This window comes from Schistocerca gregaria, chromosome 3, assembly GCF_023897955.1.
Source record: "Schistocerca gregaria isolate iqSchGreg1 chromosome 3, iqSchGreg1.2, whole genome shotgun sequence".
Classification (NCBI taxonomy): Eukaryota; Metazoa; Arthropoda; class Insecta; order Orthoptera; family Acrididae; genus Schistocerca; species Schistocerca gregaria.
Genome location: NC_064922.1, coordinates 337188762 through 337212476, shown reverse-complemented (window position 1 = coordinate 337212476; position 23715 = coordinate 337188762). Strand labels below are relative to the sequence as shown.

Sequence of the window (23715 nt, the reverse complement as noted above, 5' to 3'; positions counted from 1 at the left end):
CGACTCAGGTCTTTCAGTGCTCTGTCAAACTCTTCATGCAGTATCGTATCTCCCATTTCATCTTCATCTACATCCTCTTCCATTTCCATAATATTGTCCTCAAGTACATCGCCCTTGTATAGACCCTCTATATACTCCTTCCATCTTTCTGCTTTCCCTTCTTTGCTTAGAACTGGGTATCCATCAAAGCTCTTGATATTCATGCAAGTGGTTCTCCTTTCTCGAATGGTCTCTTTAATTTTCTTGTAGACAGTATTTATGTTACCCCTAGTGAGATAAGCCTCTACATCCTAACATTTGTCCTCTAGCCATCCCTGCTTAGCCATTTTGCATTTCCTGCCGATATCATTTTTGACATGTTTGAATTCCTTCTTGTGTGCTTCATTTACTGCATTTTTATATTTTCTCCTTTCATAAATTAAATTCAATATTTCTTCTGTTGAGATAAACAAACTAGAACGTAATCACAAAACTCCTTCTAAAGAACCAAAAAGGAACTGCCAACCTTAAGATACACCAAAGGGCTCCTTCTGTATGGCGACAGTCATGGAAAAGATCTTTCCAAATGTTTTCGCAAAAGTATGCCTTCAAAGCATTCAGTTTTCGCGAACTGGTACAATGTTACATGCAGTGGTGGAGAATATTACAACAGAAACAAGTCAACTGATTAATGATGCTCACATGGTGATTATTGGCGGCAGCAACGATGTATACAAAAATGAAAGCAAGACAGCCCTGTGATGCTTCCCTAACATATTACCAAAACTATTTCAAATGAACATTGTTATGACAAACGTTCCAGCACGACATCTTTTACCACTGTGGTAATGTGTAAACAAAGAGATTCGACACTACAGTTCTGAGCTAAGGAAACTGTGTGATAAATTTAGCCATGTACATTTGATAGACTTAAGTAAGATGAGTCGCAATGAACACACAAAACATTGATTTTACTTAAACAGGAAAGAGAAGGCCAAGCTAGTTTCCTACATAAGCAAACTGTGCGAGAAAGACAGTGTGGAGAAAGATTTAGTTACTCTGGGCTACAACCATGAGACTTTTTTGGAATAAAGGACCATAATAATAGTTTTCAGGGATGTATCTCAGATATGACTAAGTCCTGTTCACACAAAGAAAATCCAGGCTGTGAAATAAGTTATCAGTCATTGCTAGTCAGTTTTAAAAATCCAGTGTATGTAAAAAGTCATAAAAAGTGTAACTCAAACAATTTTGATTGATGCAAGATGGTAAATAAACAAGAAGGGATAACACCCTTAAAGTTAATGCACTTAAATGTGCAATATCTCATACACAAACTAGACATTCTACAAATATTCATAGAGGAAAATTTGCCACATGTACTAGTAATCACGGAGCATGGGCTAAAATGCAGTGAAATAATATATTATAGATTAGAAGGTTACTTACTAGCAAATAGTTATTGTAGGCAAAACCATAAAGGTGGTGGTGCAGCAGTTTATGTTAATAAGGATATAGAAGCCAAAAAAATTCCTTTCTTGAACACCACACCAAAGAAGGATCAACTGAAATAACAGGTACTGTATTTCACAGTAATGATCTTAAGTTACCAAAACATAAAGTGATTGGAGAAAATAGGCCACCAAATGTTGATGTAGTGCTGTTTATGGGTAAACTTAGTAGTGTTGTTGGTCAGACCAGTTCTAATGAACTTACTATATTAGGTGACTTTAATATAGATGCAAAATCAAATAGTATAGAAAACTTGAAACTCAGTGATGTACTAACCTCATACAATCTTGTAAATATAGTGAACTCTGACACTGGAGTGACAGACACATGTTCCACTAGAATAGATTATGCTATAATTGACAAAGATGTTATAGATAAGGTAAATTACAGTAACTTAGATTTTTTTTATTCTGACCACTTTTGTCAGGTGATAGAATACAAAAATTCAGTTGTGCCTAAAATAACAAAACCTGTGCTACAGAAACGAATGCTGAATACCTCAAATATTAATGCTCTTAAAGACAAATTAGCGAATGAGAAATGGAATTCTGTCTACCAGGTAAAAGGGTTAGATGAGAAATGGAATGAATTCTACTCTACCCTACTGCATCATTATGAATATAGTTGCCCAGTCAAAGAAATCCAGAAGGTAGTTAAACACCATCAAAATGTAAGTAATTCTAGACTAGAACTCCCAACAAATCTGATTGGGCTCAGGCAGCAAGTACATGATCTAAACCAGCTTTATAAAGCTACTACTATGCAGGTTTTAAGGAAAAATACAATAGGGCCAAGCAAACTTTTAAAACTGAAATTGTTAACCTAAGGAAGCAGATTAACAGCAAAACAATAGAACAGTCTGACAACATAAGCAAACCATCTTGGAAGCGGATTGACAAAAACTGAAAAGGTCCCAACAAGATAAACGTGAAACCACCCAGCATAAGACATGATGGTAACATCATAAAAAACACAGATACTATATGTAATATTTTAATAACAACTACGTTTCTGGTGAACAATCAACCCATATTATAGATTCACAGGTAGAGACCCCATGCCATCTCACCCAGTGTACCAAATTTGGATTTGTGGAAGTGAATGAGCAGGAGGTTTGCAGGGCAATATATATGCTAAAGAAAAAATTTTTCGTCTGGATGGGATGGCGTATCCAATGCTATTACTAAAGCATGCTTAAAAGAAATCTCTAGACCTCTTACTCACCTGATTAATTGCAGCATTAGATTTAAAATGTATGTAGTGTAGTGAAATCAGTGTACAAAGAGGGCAGTGAGGAAGATGTCTCCAACTACAGACCAATATCATTAATTCAAACTTTTAGTAAGATATTCAAAAGCATTATCCTTTCTCAGCTAAGTGCCTTTTTCACAAAACATAAACTGATTGTAGATTTGCAGCATGGCTTCAGGAAAGAGCTAAGTACAATCACAGCAGTTACACAGTTCATTCATGAAGTTTACTGTTTGTTGGACCAGAAGATGCAGACTGCAGGTATATTTTTGGACCTGACAAGAGCATTTGATACAGTAAACCATAGGGTACTTCTTAAAAAGCTAAAATCTTATAGTATTGGTGATCAAGCCATGAATCTTCTAACCACATAACTGCTGAATCATAAGCAAAGCACTAAATTGTCATACAAAATAGATAATAAAATCATGAACTCCCAGTCCACCTGTGAATCTGTATTTCAAGGTGTACCACAGGGCTCAATCATTGGACACTTTCTGTTCCTTATATATATTAATGATGTTGCACAACCCATTAACTCCCATATTGTAAGCTATGCAGATGACACATCAATCTTATTCTGTGGGAGTGAATCTAATGAGCTAGAATGTCTTGCTACTAGTGGTGTAACAGAAGTAACAAAATACCTCAATGATCAGAGACTCAAGGTGAAAGTCATCAAATCTCAACTACTGACATTTAAAACAGGCAGTTCTCACCACAACAATATGAACAATGTGTGTAATATCTCTGCAACACAAAATGGTAACTGTAAATTCCTGGGTGTGTACGTTGGTGAAAATTTGCAGTGGGCGTACCACATTAATTTCATATGCGGGAAAGTCAGTAGTGCCATGTATTTCTCAGCCAGCTTGCAATGATAGTTCCTAGCCAAGCACTGAAATTAGTATATTATGGAACACTTTAACCCTTTCTCAAATATGGAATTGAACTATGGGGCTGTGCAGCTGATGTACATTTAAAAGAATACTTCTACTACAAAATAGAGCAGTAAGACATATACATGGGATGGGACATAGAGATTCATGTCGTGAAGTGTTTGTGTAGCACAAATATCTGACAGTATATTCTCTGTACATCTTCAGAATAGTTGTATTTTTTATAAGTCAATCAACAGAATCTATCAAGGGTGTGTTGTACATGATCACAACAATAGAACAAAGTGTAACTATTTCCATAACAGAACAATGTTAGCAATGACTGATAGAAGTCGATATATCAGTGGTGTGATACGGTATAACAAGCTACCAAATGCTCTAAGAACATGCACTAGAAGTGCTTTTAAAGCAAAATTAAAATCTTTTCTAATACAGAAATGTTTATATTCTTTCAACGAATTTTAAGGTAGTGATTGTAACATGAGGCATTAGCATATCAATTGTAATGTGATAAATGAAAAAGAAATAGACATAAGAAACAACAGCTACAGAATATAGTGTATTTTATAAGTGTAAATATAACCATAGTATTAACTCTGACATTTGCTAAAGCCATCATTACAATGGCTCCACACAAAGAAAATGTAAATAAATACATAAATAAATTTACACAAAACAGAGTCAACTTGTTCCTTCGCCTGATAAAGTTATTTTCTTTATGGTTGGTAATAATTTTAGTGAACACCTTGCCCATTACAAATTGGAGTCTTGTAAGTCTGTAGCTTTTTATGTATTGTCTAATCTTGTGTTCTGTGAAGGAGCATAGTTTTAAGGAACTATCTAATTTTGCAAATGTTCCATACATAATTTTACAAGTGTTTTTCTATAACTATTTGTCCAGCTCTTATCATTTTATTTAAACATCTCCTCCCACTTTTCCATTTATCATTGTGAAACAGCTTTATACACCTCATCTGTCATTATATCTGCAATGCCATTATGTTCATGATTGCTTATCTGTATTTCTGATTCATCTCTTGAATAATACAAACATTGAAATAAATCTTAAAATCTTGAGACAGTTTTCTCCCTCTTGGCAACATTCTTGAATAAATGGATTCACAGATTCCTTGCCACATAAGTTCTGTATCTAATCTCAAACTTTTGATACCTCCATCTATTGTCATCATCAGGAGATTGCAGTAGGCCAGTAGGTACTTTATTTAGTTGGCCAATCTATGACATTTACATGTCATGAAGTCATAGAAGTTCTGTATGGTACAGAGATTGGATGGCAGCTATTTTTTACTGGCATTTGATGCTGAAAGGCGACAGAGATATAAGCTACGATGTAAGAATAAACATCCAATACTTTCTTTCTGACTGAATTTCATTAAAATTTTATGTAACAATATTGCAAGAAGGAATGTTTGTACTCACTGTACAGCAGAGATGCTGATTGTGTGACTCAGCATTCCGCTATATGGTGAGTAGCAACTTTTGTTCTCATAATATTGTTACATTCCATCCTGGATTTTCCATTATTTGATTAAAATTTTATTTGTAGACTGCATATGTCAGATGATGCTGAGTAGGCTTTCCTGTTACAATGCTGGATTCCTTGTGATATTTTTTTCTTTTAGAACAAAATTTTCTAATCTCAATGCAATATTTTTTTCTAATATTTCACTAAGGATCATAACTAAATTGATTGGTTGGTAGTTTTCAACTTGGTCAGTACTACCTTTTTTATGCAGTGGCTTGACTATTGTAAATTTTAATTCAGATGGAAACAAATATTTATTTAAACTTTCACTGTGAACCAGAAGAGGAAAGAATGAGTGCTTGTATCTCTTTGAGATAATAGAAGAAATTCCACCCCACACAGTAGGGGCCTTATTCTGCATTTTATTTATGATTATCTCTATTTCAGCTCTATCTGTTTCTCAAATCTTCACTGACTTTTGTACTTCAAAAGGAGATCAATAATTATCGCAACCAGAGTTCATTCATAAACTATCTGAATCTATAAAATCGGTGTTAACAGTGCTACTGATCACATAATAGTGTAAAAAAGTCTCATTATCACTCCTCGCTTGGTTATTGCTGATACTAAGCTTTGGTTTCTTGCTAAGTCCCACATTTATGTAGTTCCATACTGATCTGCTCTGGCACACATATTCGCAGCTTGTTTACATACTTTTTGACAAGACTGGTAGCTATTCCAAATGATGTCTCTGGGAACACTTTATACATTTTCCAAGTAATAAACATTTTCTCCTTTACATGTTTTACTTCTAAAGGCAGTCATTTATGGTTTTGGACAGTTTCCTTTTTGAAAGTAGTGGCAAATGTTACACTGAAATAGTAAATAAAGTGTTACAGAAGTTATTACACTTGTCTGCAACATTTTCTGCACAATATATATCATTCCATGTCCCCGACTGCAATGAGGACTCTTAACTTCCCTAAAGATTTTTCATTTACATATGAAATTTCCTTCTTCTTCTATGAGTGCTGTAAATTTGGCATATTCAGTATGCCCACTGTCTGGCAAAGGTGATCACAGAGATGAAGGCAAATTGTGTCAACCTTGCAGTTATCTAAATTGGTGTAAATATGATCTATACAGCAGGAGGTGTAGTTAATTAGTCGGGTGAGGTTATCAACTCTGTCTGACAAATTATAACTACACAGAATGTCATTTACCTTTTCATAATCTTTAGTGTATTTTAAGATATCTATATTAAAATCTTCAGCTGAAACAATACCTATGTTCTTATATATCCCACATAGAGTGTCAATCATTTTTTCCATATATTGTAACATATCACTGACTATGTCATTTGGAGATCTGTACAGCCCTGTAACAATCAGGGGTACTATGATTACCAACTAGTTTTATTAGACATTTAAAATGTCATTTCTCCAATGGGATTTGTTACAAAATTGAGTTTTGTGAAATCCAAATGTTCTTTATAATATCTATTCTGGTTGACTGAAGTTATGGATAGAGCATGAATGTTGAATTTAGTCATAATTACTAAATTATTAAATGAACCATGTTCTGTAGGAATGTTTCCACTGATCTCTACTTCTGTTACTGGCAGGTTAACTTTAATTGTTTAGATTTGAAAATATAAGTCTTTGTAAGATTATGACTTAAAGTCTTTGATGTGAACCAGTTTTATGTTAGTCTGTTCCATTATTCTTCTGGTTGTTCCTGATGTGGATGAATTTGGGTTCAATGTCAGTATACTTATCTCAGCAGCTAACACCTCTGTTGATGAAGAGTACTCCATTGTCTTCTGTAAGTTATTTATGTAGGTCAAGAAATGCTAATTAATGTTGCCACACACTGAATATAGTTTTACTCTTGTGATATGATTTGTTACTGTAGCACTTTTTCTATTTTTAGCGGAGATGCTGAGTCGCGATAGGTATAATAAAAAGATCACACAATTAAACCTTTTGTCCATTAAGGCCTTGTCAGCTGTAGACACACATACACACACATTCACATAAATGCAACTTGCACACACATCTGCAGTCTCAGAGAGCTGAGACCACTCTGCAAACAGCAGCACCAGTGCATAATTGGAGTGGCAACTGGGTGGGGGTAAGGAGGAGGCTGGGGTGGGGGGGGGGGGGGGGGGGGAGGATAGTATGGTGGGAGTGGCAGACAGTCAAGAGTTGCAGCTTAGATGGAGGGCAGGAGAGAAGGTGCAAAGGGGGGAGGGGGTAAGTAGCGGAAAGGAGAGAAATAAAAGAAATTAAAAGACTGGGTGTGGTGGTGAAATGATGGATGTGTAGTGCTGGAATGGGAACAGGGAGGGAGCTGGATGGGTGAGGACAGTGACTAATGAAGGTTGAGGCCAGGAGGGTTACGGGAATATAGGATGTATATTTAGGTAGTGGCGGGGATCGAACCCGGGACCAAAGACGTTTTGATTATGAATCAAAGACGCTACTCCTAGACCACGGGTACGAAGCTTGACCATCCTTACACAACCCTTGCTCCCAATCCCTTGCCTCATGTCTCATACCCCTGTAATAGAACTAGATGCACGACCTGTCACAAACATCCTCCTACCACCACCTACTCCAGTCCGGTCACTAACCTCACCTATCCCATCAAAGGCAGGGCTACCTGTGAAACCAGTCATGTGATTTACAAGCTAAGTTGCAACCTCTGTGCTGCAGTCTATGTAGACCTGACAACCAACAAGATGACTGTCCACATGAACGGCCACCAACAAATTGTGGCCAAGAAACAAGTGGACCACCCTGTTGCTGAACACGCTGCCTAACACGATATCCCTCATCTTAATGACTGCTTCACAGCCAGTGCCATATGGATCCTCGCCACCGACACCAGCTTTTCTGAATTGCTCAGGTGGGAACTTACCCTGCAATACATCCTATATTCCCATAACCCTCCTGGCCTCAACCTTCATTAGTCAGTGTAGTAACCCATCCAGCCCCCTCCCTGTTCCCATTCCAGTTCTACACAACTGTCATTTCACTGCCACACCCAGTCTTTTATTTCTCTCCTTTCTGCTACTTACCCCCTCCCCCCTCTGTACCTTCTCTCCTGCCTTCCATCTAAACTGCAACACTTGGCTGTCCGCCATTCCCACCATACTATCCCTCCCTGCCCCAGCCTCCTCCTTACCACCATCCAGTTGCCACTCCCATCATGCACTGGTGCTGCTGTTCGCAGTGTGATCTCAGCTCTCTGAGACTGCAGATGTGTGTGCAAGTTGGATTTATGTTTGTGTGTGTGTGTGTGTGTGTGTGTGTGTGTGTGTGTGTGTGTGTGTGTGTGTGTGTGTTTGTGTCTACTGCTGACAAAGGCCTTAATGACAGAAAGCTTTAATTGTGTGATCTTTTTATTGTGCTTATCACGACTCAGCATCTCCACTATATGGTGAGTGTCAACTTTCCTTCTGTGGTATTGTTACATTCTATCCTGGATTTTCCATTGTTTGATTTTTCTATTTTTAATATGATGTCATCTACACAAGGAAGATGTCCCCTTTGATGCCAAATATTTCAGTTCCCCTACCCATATTTTATCACCTACACCACTGAAGGGCTTAGCAATGGCACAATGAATCACAATATGACAATTTTGCTTGTTTAGGTCTACCAGAACAGATTTTGTGAGAATATATAATGCTTTCTCTGTACAGAAACCTTTACTGAAGTGAAGGTGAGCTGTTGTTCAAAGATTCTTTTTAAGAAGTTGCTTCAATATACTGTTATATGCTCCCTTTTTACAAATTTTTAAGACTGTAGGAGGAAGAAAGATTAATCTATAAGTAGAGGTTACTTGTTTGTCTCAATTTCTAATAAATGAGTGTTGCTAGTGCATATTCCACTCTTTCATGATAAACTCCTTGACTCACTGAGATTACCAAAGTATCTGAAGGTGTTATTCCTAAGTCAGTATAATATAAGAGAATCAAAGTATTTGAGATTTGGAGCTACAGAAGAATACTGAAAATTAGGCCGTCTGCTAAGATAAGAAATGAAGTATTGATGAAGTAAGGAACATATGGAAAACATTGACAAGAAGAAGAGACAGGATGATAGGGCATGTGTTAAGACATCAGTGAATAATCTCCTTGGTACTAGAGGGAGCTGTAATGCCATTTTTACCCCTACCTAATGCATCACATACTAAATCAGTATATCAAAGAGTATTGTATATTTGATTTGCTGCTGAGTCTATATTACACTTACACTTAATTCTACCATGTATGCTGTCTGGCTTGACTGACACCAGTAGTAATGTATTACTTATGTACTCTAAGGCTGCTACCTTTTTGTGAACTGCATGACTAATTTCTCTACATCAAAAACAAGTTGACAATCTTTTCTAAATAAGTGCCTGGATATTGCAAAGATTTACATAAGGAAAAATCTCCTACAGATAAGTCCATTACCTGTAACTAATTTGTTTTCCACACTCATAGATTACAAGGAATCCTTCAAATGTTACTAGTATACTACTTGTAAAACATGTAATCTACAGGACCAAATTAAAAAAAAACAACTAATAAAATCAATTCTCAGGTTATCTCTAGATGCCCCTGCATCTGCCATGTTCATAGAGTTCTGTGTCAGCAAGAAACAAACATTAGTCACCATGTGATTAATATATATCATGAACACTAATAGCCCTTTCACATTTATGTACCTGGCAGCTTACAATTATACATCAAGTTTGCTCTTGATCCCAGGCTTTTGCTTTTCTTTGACAACTCTTACTAACTGACTCAACAGAGTACACATTATGGCCTGATTCAAAACTTCACTCTGAATAATCTTTCTTACTCTTCCCTGACCCACAGAAGTATGTAAATAATGCATCCAGAAGAACTGCACTGCAGGATGAAAGCTCATTTCAGGGAACAATACTTAGGCTTTGACTAAACTGTTTTCTGCTATTTCTTTCACCTTGGAAGAGCTTATATAAAGCTTGTAAGAGTAGCAGATAGTTGCTAATAAACTGATGCTTTCAGTCATCCTGTCAGATATGCTTGACTGTCTGAACTGATAAAATTGTTTCCAGTAAAAGGCAAATGTCAGAAATTTGAGAAATAGTGCAACATAAAATACCAGATTATGTTTTTACATGTAACTTTGTAACTGTAAAATACAACTGAATATTTACCAGCACAAAATGGAAGTTAAGATAGTGTTTAATGTGCAATGTAGCAAATATAAAAAGAAGATACTATTAACAAAATTTGAAACCCTATAACACATTGACTTCATCTTATGTATTAAAAATGTGTTTCAACATACCACTGAGGTTCAGATAGGGGAAATAGCTTCCCATAGACACATAGTTTGCCATTGTGAGGTCTGAGCAGACAACTGTTATCACCAAACCTGTAATGAAAACATATTATTAACAGTGATTTCAAAAACTTTATATCACAAGCTACACAGCAAACAAACAAGTTCCAGTGATTATGCACTATGTTATGTACAATCTTTTAATGGTGCATTTGAAGTATTGGTGCACATTGCCTAACTATACTGTCTGTTAAAAGAAGTGAAGCATCCAGAATGTACAGTTGGCACTGCAGTAACTGTGTGATGCCCACAATGTACAAAAGTAAGTTCTGAGGCAGTTCTGTTGTGCTCTATGTACTCTTAGAGTTCCATTAGATTTAAAGTCTTTATCAATTGTAAATGGCCCTTGTAAATTCATAAACTGCCAATTTCATACATCATTTTAATAATGAGGAGCATTATTACACTGTATGACCTTACCATAACATATTCCACAAAGACCTTGGAGGAATGCTAGAGCTGACACTGTTGCATAGTCTCCATCACAATTGAGATCAAACACTAGGAATGTCATGAGCAGAACCTCAAACAACTGAAGAGCCATCCAGAAAGAGTAGCACAGCAGATGACACAGCAGGACCTCCAACATTGTCACACCTAAAAAATGTCAAATCATCACTGTGTAATGCTTAGCAAACTGTCTCATAGAATAAGTACTCTATATCCATTATTTTAGTTAACACTGTCACATTTTATGTAGCCTTGGAGTCATTATAACAACATGAGGCTGTGGAAAAATGGAAGTGCACTGTTAAAACACTATAATACAAACTTTGTTAAAATGTGTACTTCTAAAGCAATTAATTGAAGGTTGTGTTTGCTACTGTTTCCTTTTTAATCTTTTTAGAGCTAGAGCTGTGACATAAAAAAATATGAAGATATAAGATGCCACATTATAACTTAATGTGTTTTTGTTTTCTTAGAGAAGTGTGAAGTTCATATTTTGTATTAGAGGAGTCAAAATGAAAAATGTACAAATTTAACATTTCCCCATTTATTGTTCCCCAGTTTTTGCTTAGGTCTTTCTTCAAATATTATCTTGCAGATTGTGTACACTATCAGACAGTACACTCAGTACTGTTTTCATAAGTAAGCTTCCAACACCTACTACACAGTTGATTCATAACAAGGATATTCCTGGGTATGTTACCAAAATAATAACTTTTGAAAATATAATATAATGGTATGGGCAAAAAATCTAATCACCAAGTGGCAGCAGGAGAAACAAAAATAAAAGTTAAGGAAATGTGCAAGCTTCTGAAGCCAGTGACTCCTTCTTCTGCCAGAAGGGCTGAAGGGTAATGAAGAGGGATGAAGGAAGAGGACTGGTGAGGTTTAGAAAATAGGTAAAATTATGGAAAAGTCACCCACAACCCTGGATTGAGGGTGACTTATTGGCTGGGATGAGAAGGAAAAACTGATTGTTGGGGACTGCACTGGATGAGATTTGAAAACCTGACACTTTAAAGGTGGAAGATACAGTAATAAGCAAAATAGAGATTAATGACGGAACACTGTGTAAGTGATGATAAGAGTATGTTACAATGGTAGAAATGTGAGGTGCTAGGGTGCAGAAAAATAGATACGTTGAGAAGTAAAAGATGTAGAAAACTAAAAAGAAGTCAAGAAAGGGATAGTTACTGAGAAGAAATGCTGAGACCAAATTAACATAAATTAAGACCATGTGGGTGGTGGGAACCAAGGACATCTTGTAAAGCCATTTCCCAGCTGTGTAATTCTGAGAAGTTGGTGTTGGGGGAGTCCTGAGTGACCATAGTGCATCCTAATTGATTTTTAACTAATTTAAGTAACTGTAAGTCAATCAAAAATATGTTATTAACAATTCTCACACTGCCTTTAACTGTTACAAATATATGTAGACCAGAAGCTGTGGCCTCCAGGAGAGTGTTAAGGCAGTGTTTGCATGGTAGTGTGTTTGAAATCAGTGTAAATTCAGTTAAAGTTATTTTCATGAAGCTCCAATAAAAATAAAATGTGTGTGTTTGTCACTTATTTAGAACACCACATTAATGTTTTTCAAAATTAAAAACCACAAAGACAGAGTCTGTAGCAAAGACCTTATAATCCTCATTCTTGATGTGATAATGATCATGCAAGATGAGTATTATCCTTTATTTTCGTAACACACAACTACCTCTTTTATCAGATTTGTGAAATGATTTGTTCTCATTATTTTAAAGAAGTAGCACACAAAATGACAAACTATGATTTTTATAATGGGTTTGTTAGTTGTTTATTTTACAAACTCATATGTCAAAATTACATTAATGTTAAACAATGGAAAATCCAGGATGGAATGTAACAATATTATGAAAAGGAAAGTTGCCACTCAGAATATAGCAGAGACACAGAGTTGCAGATAGGCACAACAGAAATGATAGCTATAGGAAAACCAGAAGTATCTGCATAAGCTTGAGAGAAATACCTCATATACATGAGAGTATTAAAATCATAATAGTAAACTGGTGAAGCATTCACAACAAAGTGCTTGAGCCTGAAGTGTTCCTGAAAAACAGAGAAGCTCGCATAATATGAGGTACAGAAAGCTGGCTGAAACCTGAAATTGGTAGTAGTGAGCTTTTTGGGGAAAATTTAAGTGTATATTGAAAGGGTAGGAAAATTGGAAATAGAGATGGTGCTTTTGTTGTAGTAGACATATCGACAGTGAAGTAGATGTCAGGTTGTGACAGTGTTCAGAGATGAAGTTGCTCTTCAAAACCAGTGATGACTTTGCCACATCAATTCACAGGAAGTTGCTTCCTGTTTATGGGGAGGACACAGTGGATCACAACAGTATCCAGTGGTGGTTGCTGAGGTTTAAAGAAGGTGACATTCACAAACAGCAGGGCAAAAGCTGATGGCCTCCTTCTTCTGGGATCAGTGTGGTGTCATTTTCATTGACTTTTTGGAACCTGGCTCCACAATTAACCGGGACCATTACTGTTTGTCATTGGACAAGCTGCGATGTGCCATCAAGACTCACAGACCACAGCTTCAGGGTCAGCTCATCAGACTACACCATGGCAATGCAAAATCCCATACAGCCTTTATGACACAGGAGAAAATCAGAAAAATGGGCTGGAAAATTGTCCCTCAACCTCCCTACAGTCTCGACTGGGCTCCATCTGATTTTTACTTCTCTGGTAGTCAGAAGGCCCACCTGCACAGTAAAACGTGATAGTGAGAAAGATCTTGTTTCCTGTGTCAAGCGATGGTGTAAAAGTCAATACCCAGAATTTTACCAAAGTGCATTTACATCATGGAAAGAACATTTGGCCAGATGTGTCACAGCTGATGGAGACTACATTGAGTAGGCTCAATGTATAGCTAAATCTTCCAAGTATGTTAAAAAAATTTCATTCTCCTGCTGCAAAAAATAAAAAAATTATAGACGACTGTGCAAATGTTTTTGAACACCCTTTTTATAATATATCAGAGATCTCTCAAATAATAAACCATTCCCAATTCTTGGAAAAAGCACAGGTCACACCTGTCTAGAAGAAGGGTAGGAGAAATGATCCAAAAAATATTCTCCAATATCCTTGACAACAGTTGGTTGTAGAATCTTATAACACATTCTGAGCACAAACATAATGTAGTATCTCAGACAGAATGACCTCCTCAATGCCAACCAGCATGGATACAAAAAACATTGATCACGTGAAATCCAACTCAAGAGTTTTCTCACATGCCCTACGGAAAGCTTTGTATCAAGACAGTCAGGTAAATGCAGTATTTCTTGATTTCTGAAAAGCATTTGACCCAGTGCCACTCTTACACTTATTGTCAAAAGTATGATCCTATTTGGTATCAAGTGAAATTTGTGACTGGATTGAGGACTTTTTGGTAAGGAGAATGCAGTATGTTACCTTGATGTAGTGTCATCATCTAGATGTAGCAGTAACTTCAGGTGTGCCCCAGGGATGTGTGTCAGAACCATAGCTGTTCATATTCTATATTTAATGACGTTGCAGACAATATAAAAAGTAACCTCAGACTTTTTGCAAATGATGCAGTTATCTGTAATGGAGTACTGTCTGAAAGAAGCTGCATAAATATTCAGGGAGATCTTGGTAAGATTTAAAAGTGGTGTAAAGATTGACAATTTGCTTTATATGTTCAGAAATGTCCAATTGTGCACTTCACAAAACAAAACAAAAAAGGAGTGTCCTATGACTAATATATCAGTGGGTCACTGCTGGAATTGGTCAACTCATATGAATACTTGGCTGTAACCCATTGCAGGGATATGAAGTGGGACAATTACATAGGCTCAGTTGTGGGTAAGTCAGGTGGTAGACTTCAGTTTATTGGAAGAATATTGCGGAAATGCAATCCTCTACAAAGAAAATTGCTTATAAATCACTCATGCAACCAGTTCTAGAATACTGTTGAAGTGTGTGTGTCTCATACCAAACAGGACTAACAGGGGATGTTGAATATATACACAGAAGGGCAGCGTAAATGGTCAGAGGTTTGTTTGATCCATAGGAGTGTGTAACAGAGACACTGAAGGAAATGAACTGGAGGACCCTTGAGGAAAGTCTATTAACAAAGTTTCAAGAACTGGCTTTAAATAATGACTCTAAGAATATACTACAATCCCCTTCACATTGAGCACATAGGGATCATTAGGATAAGATTAGAATCATTATGCATACACAGAGGCATTCAAACAATCATTCTTCCCATGCTCAATAGGTGGATGGAACAAGAAAAAAACCTAATAACTGGTACAACAGAATGCTCTCTTTGCCATGCATCTCACAGTGGTTTACAGAGTATGGATGTAGACACAGATGGCACAGAGTAGATGCAAAAAGGACAGTTTAATTACAAAGATGAGTTCTTCTACCCCTAGCACTCCCATCCACTGCTTACAAAAGGAGCCTTTGTCCCACCCTGCAACTGTAAATGCATGTTGTTGTCATACTGTCATTCCTAATTCCTACAGTGTCATTTCATCCACATAACACCATAACAACATGACAAATAGTGAACAGAGACCTACCACTGGCATGGTCCATGTGGAAACAATACACTTTTTTCACACGGCTGCCGCCCACAGCTCACTCATGTTTGACAATGGAGTTCTTGTAGCTACTTCACTATGGTACTGTAGAATCACAAAAGTCAGTTAGTGACTGCTGAAGGAAATACGCTACTTGACCAATGGCTTCAGATTTTTGCCGTTCAAGAACTGCAGTGAGATGTGAAAGCAGGCAAAAAAGGCAGAGGGGATATGCAATTCACTTGCACCTACATGCAGCACTTGATTGGTATTATCTGTTATGTTAATAAAAAAACGAGTTCAAGAATAAACCATCTGTGACTAATTAATAATATTATGGGAATTGTTACTTCTTGTGCCTATAGACAGATAAACACATTTCACCCAAACTAAAATCTTGTATAAACAAACGTGAAAGGGACATTTTCTGAACTCTCAATTACAGCCCTTTTCTTTCATTTATAATTAATAATTACTTCACTATTAATCATTTATGAGTTGTTAATAGTGTTTTTTGTCACTTTATGTCACAATAAAACCAATGTACAGTTGCTACCAGAAACAACAAGAGTAACAGCTTCATATACCAAAGTTGTACATCCTATCACTGTAGCACCACAACTATAATGTACTGAAAATGACTTGTTTTGGAGAGATCTTTAATGTGGTTTATTACTGAAAGTGCATATTTTCATAATATGTTAGTATAAATATGAAAACCAAAAAATACAGCAAATTAGCTTCAGAAGCACTGAAATCAATATGGCAGCTACTCAATTTTCTTCTATCAATCAATAACAGCACAGGACACATAATGTAATCAGCCAGTCACACAATAGACTACAATCTGCCATGGCAACCAGATCATTTTGCTTTCACATTTGTTGGCTTCACCAACTCCCAAACAAACTGTTGCCTTCCACCTAACTACGGATCAGTCTGTCACCATGACCAGGTTTTTTGCTTTCACTTTTGTTGGCTTCACCAACTCACAACTATACTGTTATTTTCCAAAGTAACTTAGAGCTTGGGCTATGCTATAGATCATTCCGTCACCACAACCAGGCTTTTCAGGAAAAATCCTAAATATTTGTGCTATGATAGGCTGATGAATCCAAGTGTGACAGGCTGACAGAAGCAAACTGAGGAGCTACCATCTCAAATTCAGTGTTTATTAAGTCAAAATGCTGAATTCGGTGGTTTTCATATTAATATATGCATTTTACAAAAATATGCACTTTCTATGATACACCACATTAAAGATCTCCCCAAAACACATCAATTTTAGTATTATTTATTGTGCTGAAGTTGCAAGAGGTGTGACTTTGGTACACAAAACCTTTGCCAAGAAAGATATAGATTATATTGCTTTTTTCAGACATTTTATACAAATTGTAATGTATGAACTACAATTATACATTTTATTTGTTGCGTACAACAGTTTTCATTGCCGTATTTGGATTAGATAATATTTTTCAGTAATGTTAATTCTTATTAAATCTATGTACAAATATTATAAAATTTGCTGAATCTGCCTAGGAAAAATTTCAGGAAGGTATTTTTAAGGAAAGGAGGGGGGGGGGGGTTTACAGCTTTGCCAATTCTGACAGGGGCACAGGATCATTTTGATACAGCTGTGGACAAGAAACTGTTGGGAGAGGTAGATAAACATGATTTTGTCAGAGATTAGTGTTATAACAAAATAGTAGATGTTAATGTTCAATGCTTCAAACAATGGAAAGTCCACATTGGAATATTAACATCTGAGGTATTGAGATCAAGAATGGGGCTTTTCATCATTTCTGGGGTATATGAATTATTACTGTAGTTGTTATTTGCACATGATTACACATCTGTTGGTTCTAAATGGGAATTGTCAAGTGTTAAAATTTAATTTCATGCAGAAAGAGGACTTGCCACAGAGACAAGTCCCTAAATTGCACGAAAGAACTTCAGGTGTGATGACAACACTGTAGCGGGATGCAGTAAACAGCTGTGAGATTTCAAAATAGCTTTGGTGATGGACCTGTCAGACTAATACAGAGATGATTTACAAGAATTTAGAAGAAATGAATGATGCCCTGAATTGCGGAAGAGGAGGTATGGGATTAAACAAAACAAGGCCATTGATTTGGAATATACCAACTGGAAAGGAAACATTGTTTCAAAAAGGGAAACAGGTGCAGCTTGCTAGAAACTAGTCATAGTATGTTCATTGTTTGTATTCTCCATGCTTAATATAATAGTAGAAACAAGTTGTGTAGAAACATTATACTGAAATGAGTTTATAAATTCCTTTCATTTATGCAAATTTTTCAATTTATATTTAAGTTATAATATGGGAAATCAGTAAAAATGTTATTTGCCAAAATATATAGGTTAATCATACACTAATATCTGTTTACAGATGCCAGCATAAATGTTTTAAGAAGTTTTCAGTTGACAGAATTCAACAACACCTAACAAAGCTGGATTGGGGGGTACTTTGGTGCTCAAACTCTTTCCTTTATAACAAGAGCAAGGAGACCACACCCAAATTACATTACTAACTGTGGAAGGACAACAAAATTATTATTGTAAGGTAAATGGCATGGCAACAGTAATATTATCTTATTAATCATTTTGTTCTCAAATTATGTAAACAACTGATTCACTTTTTGTAGAGTAATTAAAATAAAATAACATAAAAGTGTGATTTGTGGCCCAAGAGTTTACATTTCTGTGCTTGTTAGATTATTTGAAGATTTCACTTTTTGTATATTATGAACATTCCAGTGATGGAAAAGTTAAGTTTATGTTGAAAAAATTAATTAATACCCTTTAGTTTGTTCATATTGTGCTAGCACAACACTTTAAGTTAAATGGCTAAGAAATGTATTTAATAGGGTTACAGTGTTTAAAATACATAAATTTTGTGTTTTATGATAATAGATTGATTGGGTCATTTTTATATCTGCAAGTTAATGTTGCCTTCAAGGAAACTATATTATGCAATAATGCCTCTATTGCACTCTATGTTTAAAAAAAAAAAAAAGGTCAACTGGAGAGACTGTGCCATCTAATTCAAGGAGGAGTTCCAGAAAGTGCTAATGTCATGACAGCTGAAATCATACAGTATTGTCCAATAAAGGTAGCACATTATAAACATTGTGGTAGGAAGAAGAGATATCTCTAAGTTCTTTATCTGTGAAACTCATGTGGAAAACAAAAAGAAACCATAATGTACATAATTTACAGATCTCAAAGTAACACTGCAGCCCCAGGATTGTTCATGGAACATGGAAAAAAATAAATAAATCATTCAAATTCATAAAAGTTCACATTTAATGGTATGAATGATAGATGTTGACTATATAACCAATTTTTACAACATTCTTGTACAAACATAATTTTGTAGAACTAATAACAACTGCCTGGTTCTAACAGTAAAGATGATTAACAACATAATGATAGTGCACAAAACTATTGTAAAATAAAATCATAAATACATTAGAAGAATGTTACCTGACACCAGGTTTCGATCCCAGACTCCTTCTATCTGTTCTGCGATGAGGACAGTGCACGTCAGAATTGTAGCAAGGAAATAAATCATCCTAATGGAATACAAAGCATTATATTTACTAAACATATAATGGTCCCAAAAATCACAAGAACAAATAGTAACTGGTTTAAAACAATCTTCAGATAACCATCTCATACTATCATTTAAATTTTTAACAAATGAGTTACTATCATGATTTGTTTCAGTACTTACGAGTACATAATCCCAGGAGCAAGAAATCCTGCATATGTTAGATCTTTGGAACCATGTACAGGCTTGTTGAACTGGAAATGGAAAGATAAGAATGAAAGGCAATCTCAGTAAATATACATTAATATGTTTTTGCAAGAGGTGCCAACTGTGCAGACAGTGATTAATGTTTTTTGAGATATAACACATTTAATATATATTTGTTTTTGTGCTAGTGGTGCAACAGTACTTGTCTTACCTTAATCGCTAGATTGACAGTGGTAGTACAATTTACTGAGAACTAAGATCACCAGACCTTACACAATTAGATTTTTCTTTATGGTGTTGGGTAAAGTCTAAGGTGTACAAATAAAAAATGAGTATGCTAGATGAACTGCTTTATCATGTTGTGGACGCTGCTGCACTCATTAGGAAATGTACAGAGGCACAACAGACAGGCAACACATTTTTCCAAGAGTGCATAAGTATAATGAAGTTGGCAGCAGGATATGTGACATTTGTTGTGAACTGTGCAACAGTTATGCTTGGATGTGAATGTGTCAAAAATATGTATTTTTCAATTGACACTTTATAAAATGCATGTTGTAATGTTAACTAACTGTGGCACAGTGTAAACTTGAAAATGCACTGAAATATACATAAAATAAATAACAATGATGGAGGTGTCTCAGGCCCCCAACCGGGTGGTTGCATTGATATAATGTACCATTTTGGGAAGTGTCATACCACCCATCTACTTCACCAGAAGATGGGTACTATGACGCTTCCTGAAACGTCACAATATATCAATGCTACCATCTTGCTGGTGACCCGAGAAACCTTCGTCAGCAGTGTATGCCAGGGAAGCCTACAGTCAAATAAATAACAATGTTTTATATCTTGGAAAGGATTTGGAATAGGGCATATGTCCATTTGAAGCTATTTTCTTCAAATCATTGTTTTTTCATATCCCTGAATATTGATCAATCCTCTTGGGACACCCTATCTACCAGCCCACCATTCTGAGATAAACAGCATATGCCAGATTTGTAATGAGGGGATAAATCATTCTACTGGAATACAAAGCATTATAATTACCAAACACATAAGGGTCTCAACTATTACAAGGACAAATCCTACATATAATGTGTCATTTTCCCAACATCATCTCCTATACACGATTTTTCAGTACTGTTTTGAAACCAAACAATTATTATACTAAAGCAAATTATATGATCTCAGCTGCTAGTTGTGATGCAGTGGGGAGTAATGTTAAATGCTGGTTAGAATAACTCTAACAGGCAAACTAGTCACAGTTGCACAATAATATTTTACCCATGTCTGAAGAAATATCATAACAAACTGAAGCACTGTTTTCTGGTAATATTCTGTAACTAAAAGCAACGTTAATAACAGATTCTCTTTCATATTTATAAAGGAAGTTCTGCCCAAAGATTGAGAACAAAATCTGAATTGTTATGCAATTACTCTTGTATTTTCTGGACTACTGCTCTGTCATCAAGTCTTAGAATTTAACAGGAAATCCCATCTTAATCTACTTCTTTCATTTTACATAGTAGACCATACTTTTTTCTAGAAATAAGTTGTAATAATGAAATAAGTTATAATAATTTAACAAAAATTTCCATTGGAAACCATTTCTTTCATTTTACACATTATACTTGTTTCAGAACTGTGAAGTAAGTTATAACTGCTAGAGAATAATTCTATACTAGGTCTACAAAATATGACAAATTGCTAAACATTACTGATGACATACATTACAAAGAATTTTTCCGTGTAAAGTGAGCTTATATTTGCTAGAAGTACTCTAATAAATTATGCAGATGAGTTTATCAATCAAGTGAGTAATGTTGCTTACATGCATGGGCAGCGTGACATGTCTGTAACTGATTTCACATCTACCAGCAATATCTTTGGCAACTTCTTGATAAACAGAATAGAGCTCTGCTTGGAAGTGAACACCTTTTATCCGATCTGAAAAACAAAAGAAAGATTAGTTGTATCAGTGTGTCATTCCAATAGCAGATTAGAGACAACATGGTGTCGAGTAGAGGCTCCTGAGAAAAGCTAGCCCACATGTGCTGGTAACAAGGGCTCCACAATAAATGCACCACTTTTGGCAGTGGCAGGGCTGAGGATGGTAGTTACGTGCCACTGAAACTAGTTGTGTGAGACAATAAAGTCATTCTCATGACATAGCTGTGGTGGTACTTTTTCTCATAGTTATTAGTCTCTTGGTTGTTGCAAACAAGTTAAACCTTGTCAAAAATTATGAATACACTATTGCTGGATGTGTGTATGCACATGTATATCAGTTAGTACTGATGAAGGGCATTGCCTAAAACTTAGCTATCATTTTAATCTAGCTTATGTGTCAGTTGATATATCAAAACATATACAGTGATTGATTACCTTTACTCCCTCCATTAGCTGTTTTCTACCCTTGATCTTCTGGTATCCCATCTTGCAAGTGATAAAGGAAAAGAAGAGCACACACTGTGGTCTATGGCAAGTAACAAATAAGATTGTAGAAAGTATTGTAAATGTACATTTTATTATATTTGATTAGAGTAGGTTATTACTGCAGATCTTACAAGTTGAGCACTGAATGTGAGACCAAATCCACCACGAATGATTCTAGCAATAACCCATAAATAAGGTTAGTGTTATTAGCTAATCAGTTCACTACTCGTGTTCTATAGAGCCCTCACAGAAGAGAACATTCAAGGATACAGAATGAGTATCATTTAATAACTAATTCTGCACTCTGTATTAATAGTAAATTAACACTACCCTGTTACTGCCATTGTTTTTACACAAGCTAAACACAGCAAAGTATGAGGGGCATACTGAAAGGTGTGAGCAATCTATCATTAAAATTCTAATTCCAACAAAGTAACAAAAATGACTGCAAGTGTGTAATCTACAGACTTTACACAACATGTTGCCTTATTGTGAAGCCATTGGCATCTATCACAGGCAATAATTACAAAATGGCAGACTTCAAAGTTTCATTTCAACCACATGCTGTTATAGAATTCATTGCAACTGAGTTTACCTTCGACTTCATTGTGCCAGTGGAGGTACCTGCATGGACTCCAGTAGGGTTAGGAGATGTGTGAAACATTTTAAAGATGCAAGCATGAGTATCCATGACAAGCCTCATAGTGGTGACCTTCTAACTGCCTCCACAGAATGCAACAAAGAATAATTCTTCACTTAAAACTTCCGGGCTGATAGGCCATAGTCAAAGTATAAAACTCTGTCCTGACATTTCGTCTCCAACTGCGAGGGACATCCTCTGAGGTAAAGCAGTTTGCCTTTTTACTTAGAGGGTGTCTCCCGCAGCTGTAGATGAAACATCAGGGGATAGTTTTCTACATCGATAATGGCCTATCAGCCTGGAAGTTTTAAATGAAGGCAATACCGGCTGTGAAAACCTACATTGTATGAAGGAAAAATTCTGATAGATTTTCTTCAATCAGGACAAACCATAAATGCTGCCTTCTATATCCTGACACATTTGAGGCTCCATCATGGGAACAGGTCAGTGCACATACTCACACTGTCTGTTTCACTGTGAAGAAGATCAGGGCATTTTGGTGGGCAACTCTTCTATGTCCCCCTCCAGTCCCAACTTAGTACCCTCTGCTACCATCCTTTTGGTTCTGTTAAGAAACAGAAGCAAGACCAATACTAAAAGACAGTGGCGACTGTTTAGCAAGCAGTGGGTCAGTGTCTTTATGAAGTTGGAATGGACTTATACTGTAACAGTGATTTCAGAGTTGCAAGACAATGTAATTTCCACCAAACATTGAGATATAACCTGTACAACAAGCCACATTCGTTCAGAAATATTATGAGTTAAGATTTGTATCTACAACTGTTCGTTACAATAAAAACTATAAAATTATAGCACATACACACACACACACACACACACACACACACACACATACACACACACACACACAAACACAAACACACGTGTGTGAAACAATGTATATTTATGATTCATGATCATTTAATAATTGTCAATCCGTCTGTTAACTTAAAATGGAACCTTCATATCACAATTTACTATTACTTGTGAAAGTCGAAACAGTGTTGTTCATCTACAGATAAGTGATTTGCTGAATCAGATGCACAGCTCAAAAATGTAAAAGTAGTCCTCACAATGGAGTTGTAGGTTCAAAATATGTTGAACTTAAAGAGGGCAACAAAACAGTGTCACTGAAGATGGCATATAGGCTGATTAAAAAAGCCTCACAAATTTAAAATGTGAATTAAACAAAAAGTGTTGCAGCTATAAACTTGTTTATTAAGAAATACAAAATTGTATTGAAAACAGTTTTTAAACTAAATACTATGTAATGAGTCGAATTACTCTATGTTAATGTGGACAGTGACACAACTGA

General features: G+C 36.0%; 1 protein-coding gene across 1 annotated transcript in view; it reads right to left on the bottom strand.

Moving 5' to 3' along the window:
- The window catches only part of LOC126354097 (ABC transporter G family member 23-like), a 500698-nt gene that overhangs the window by 4016 nt on the left and 472967 nt on the right, over positions 1-23715 (bottom strand). The window contains exons 14-18 of the mRNA XM_050003484.1: positions 21156-21271; positions 19298-19368; positions 19048-19136; positions 10932-11108; positions 10458-10544 (exon numbers count right to left, since the gene is read on the bottom strand). Of these exons, the coding sequence (XP_049859441.1) occupies positions 10458-10544; positions 10932-11108; positions 19048-19136; positions 19298-19368; positions 21156-21271 (540 nt within the window). The remainder of the gene's footprint in view (positions 1-10457; positions 10545-10931; positions 11109-19047; positions 19137-19297; positions 19369-21155; positions 21272-23715) is intronic.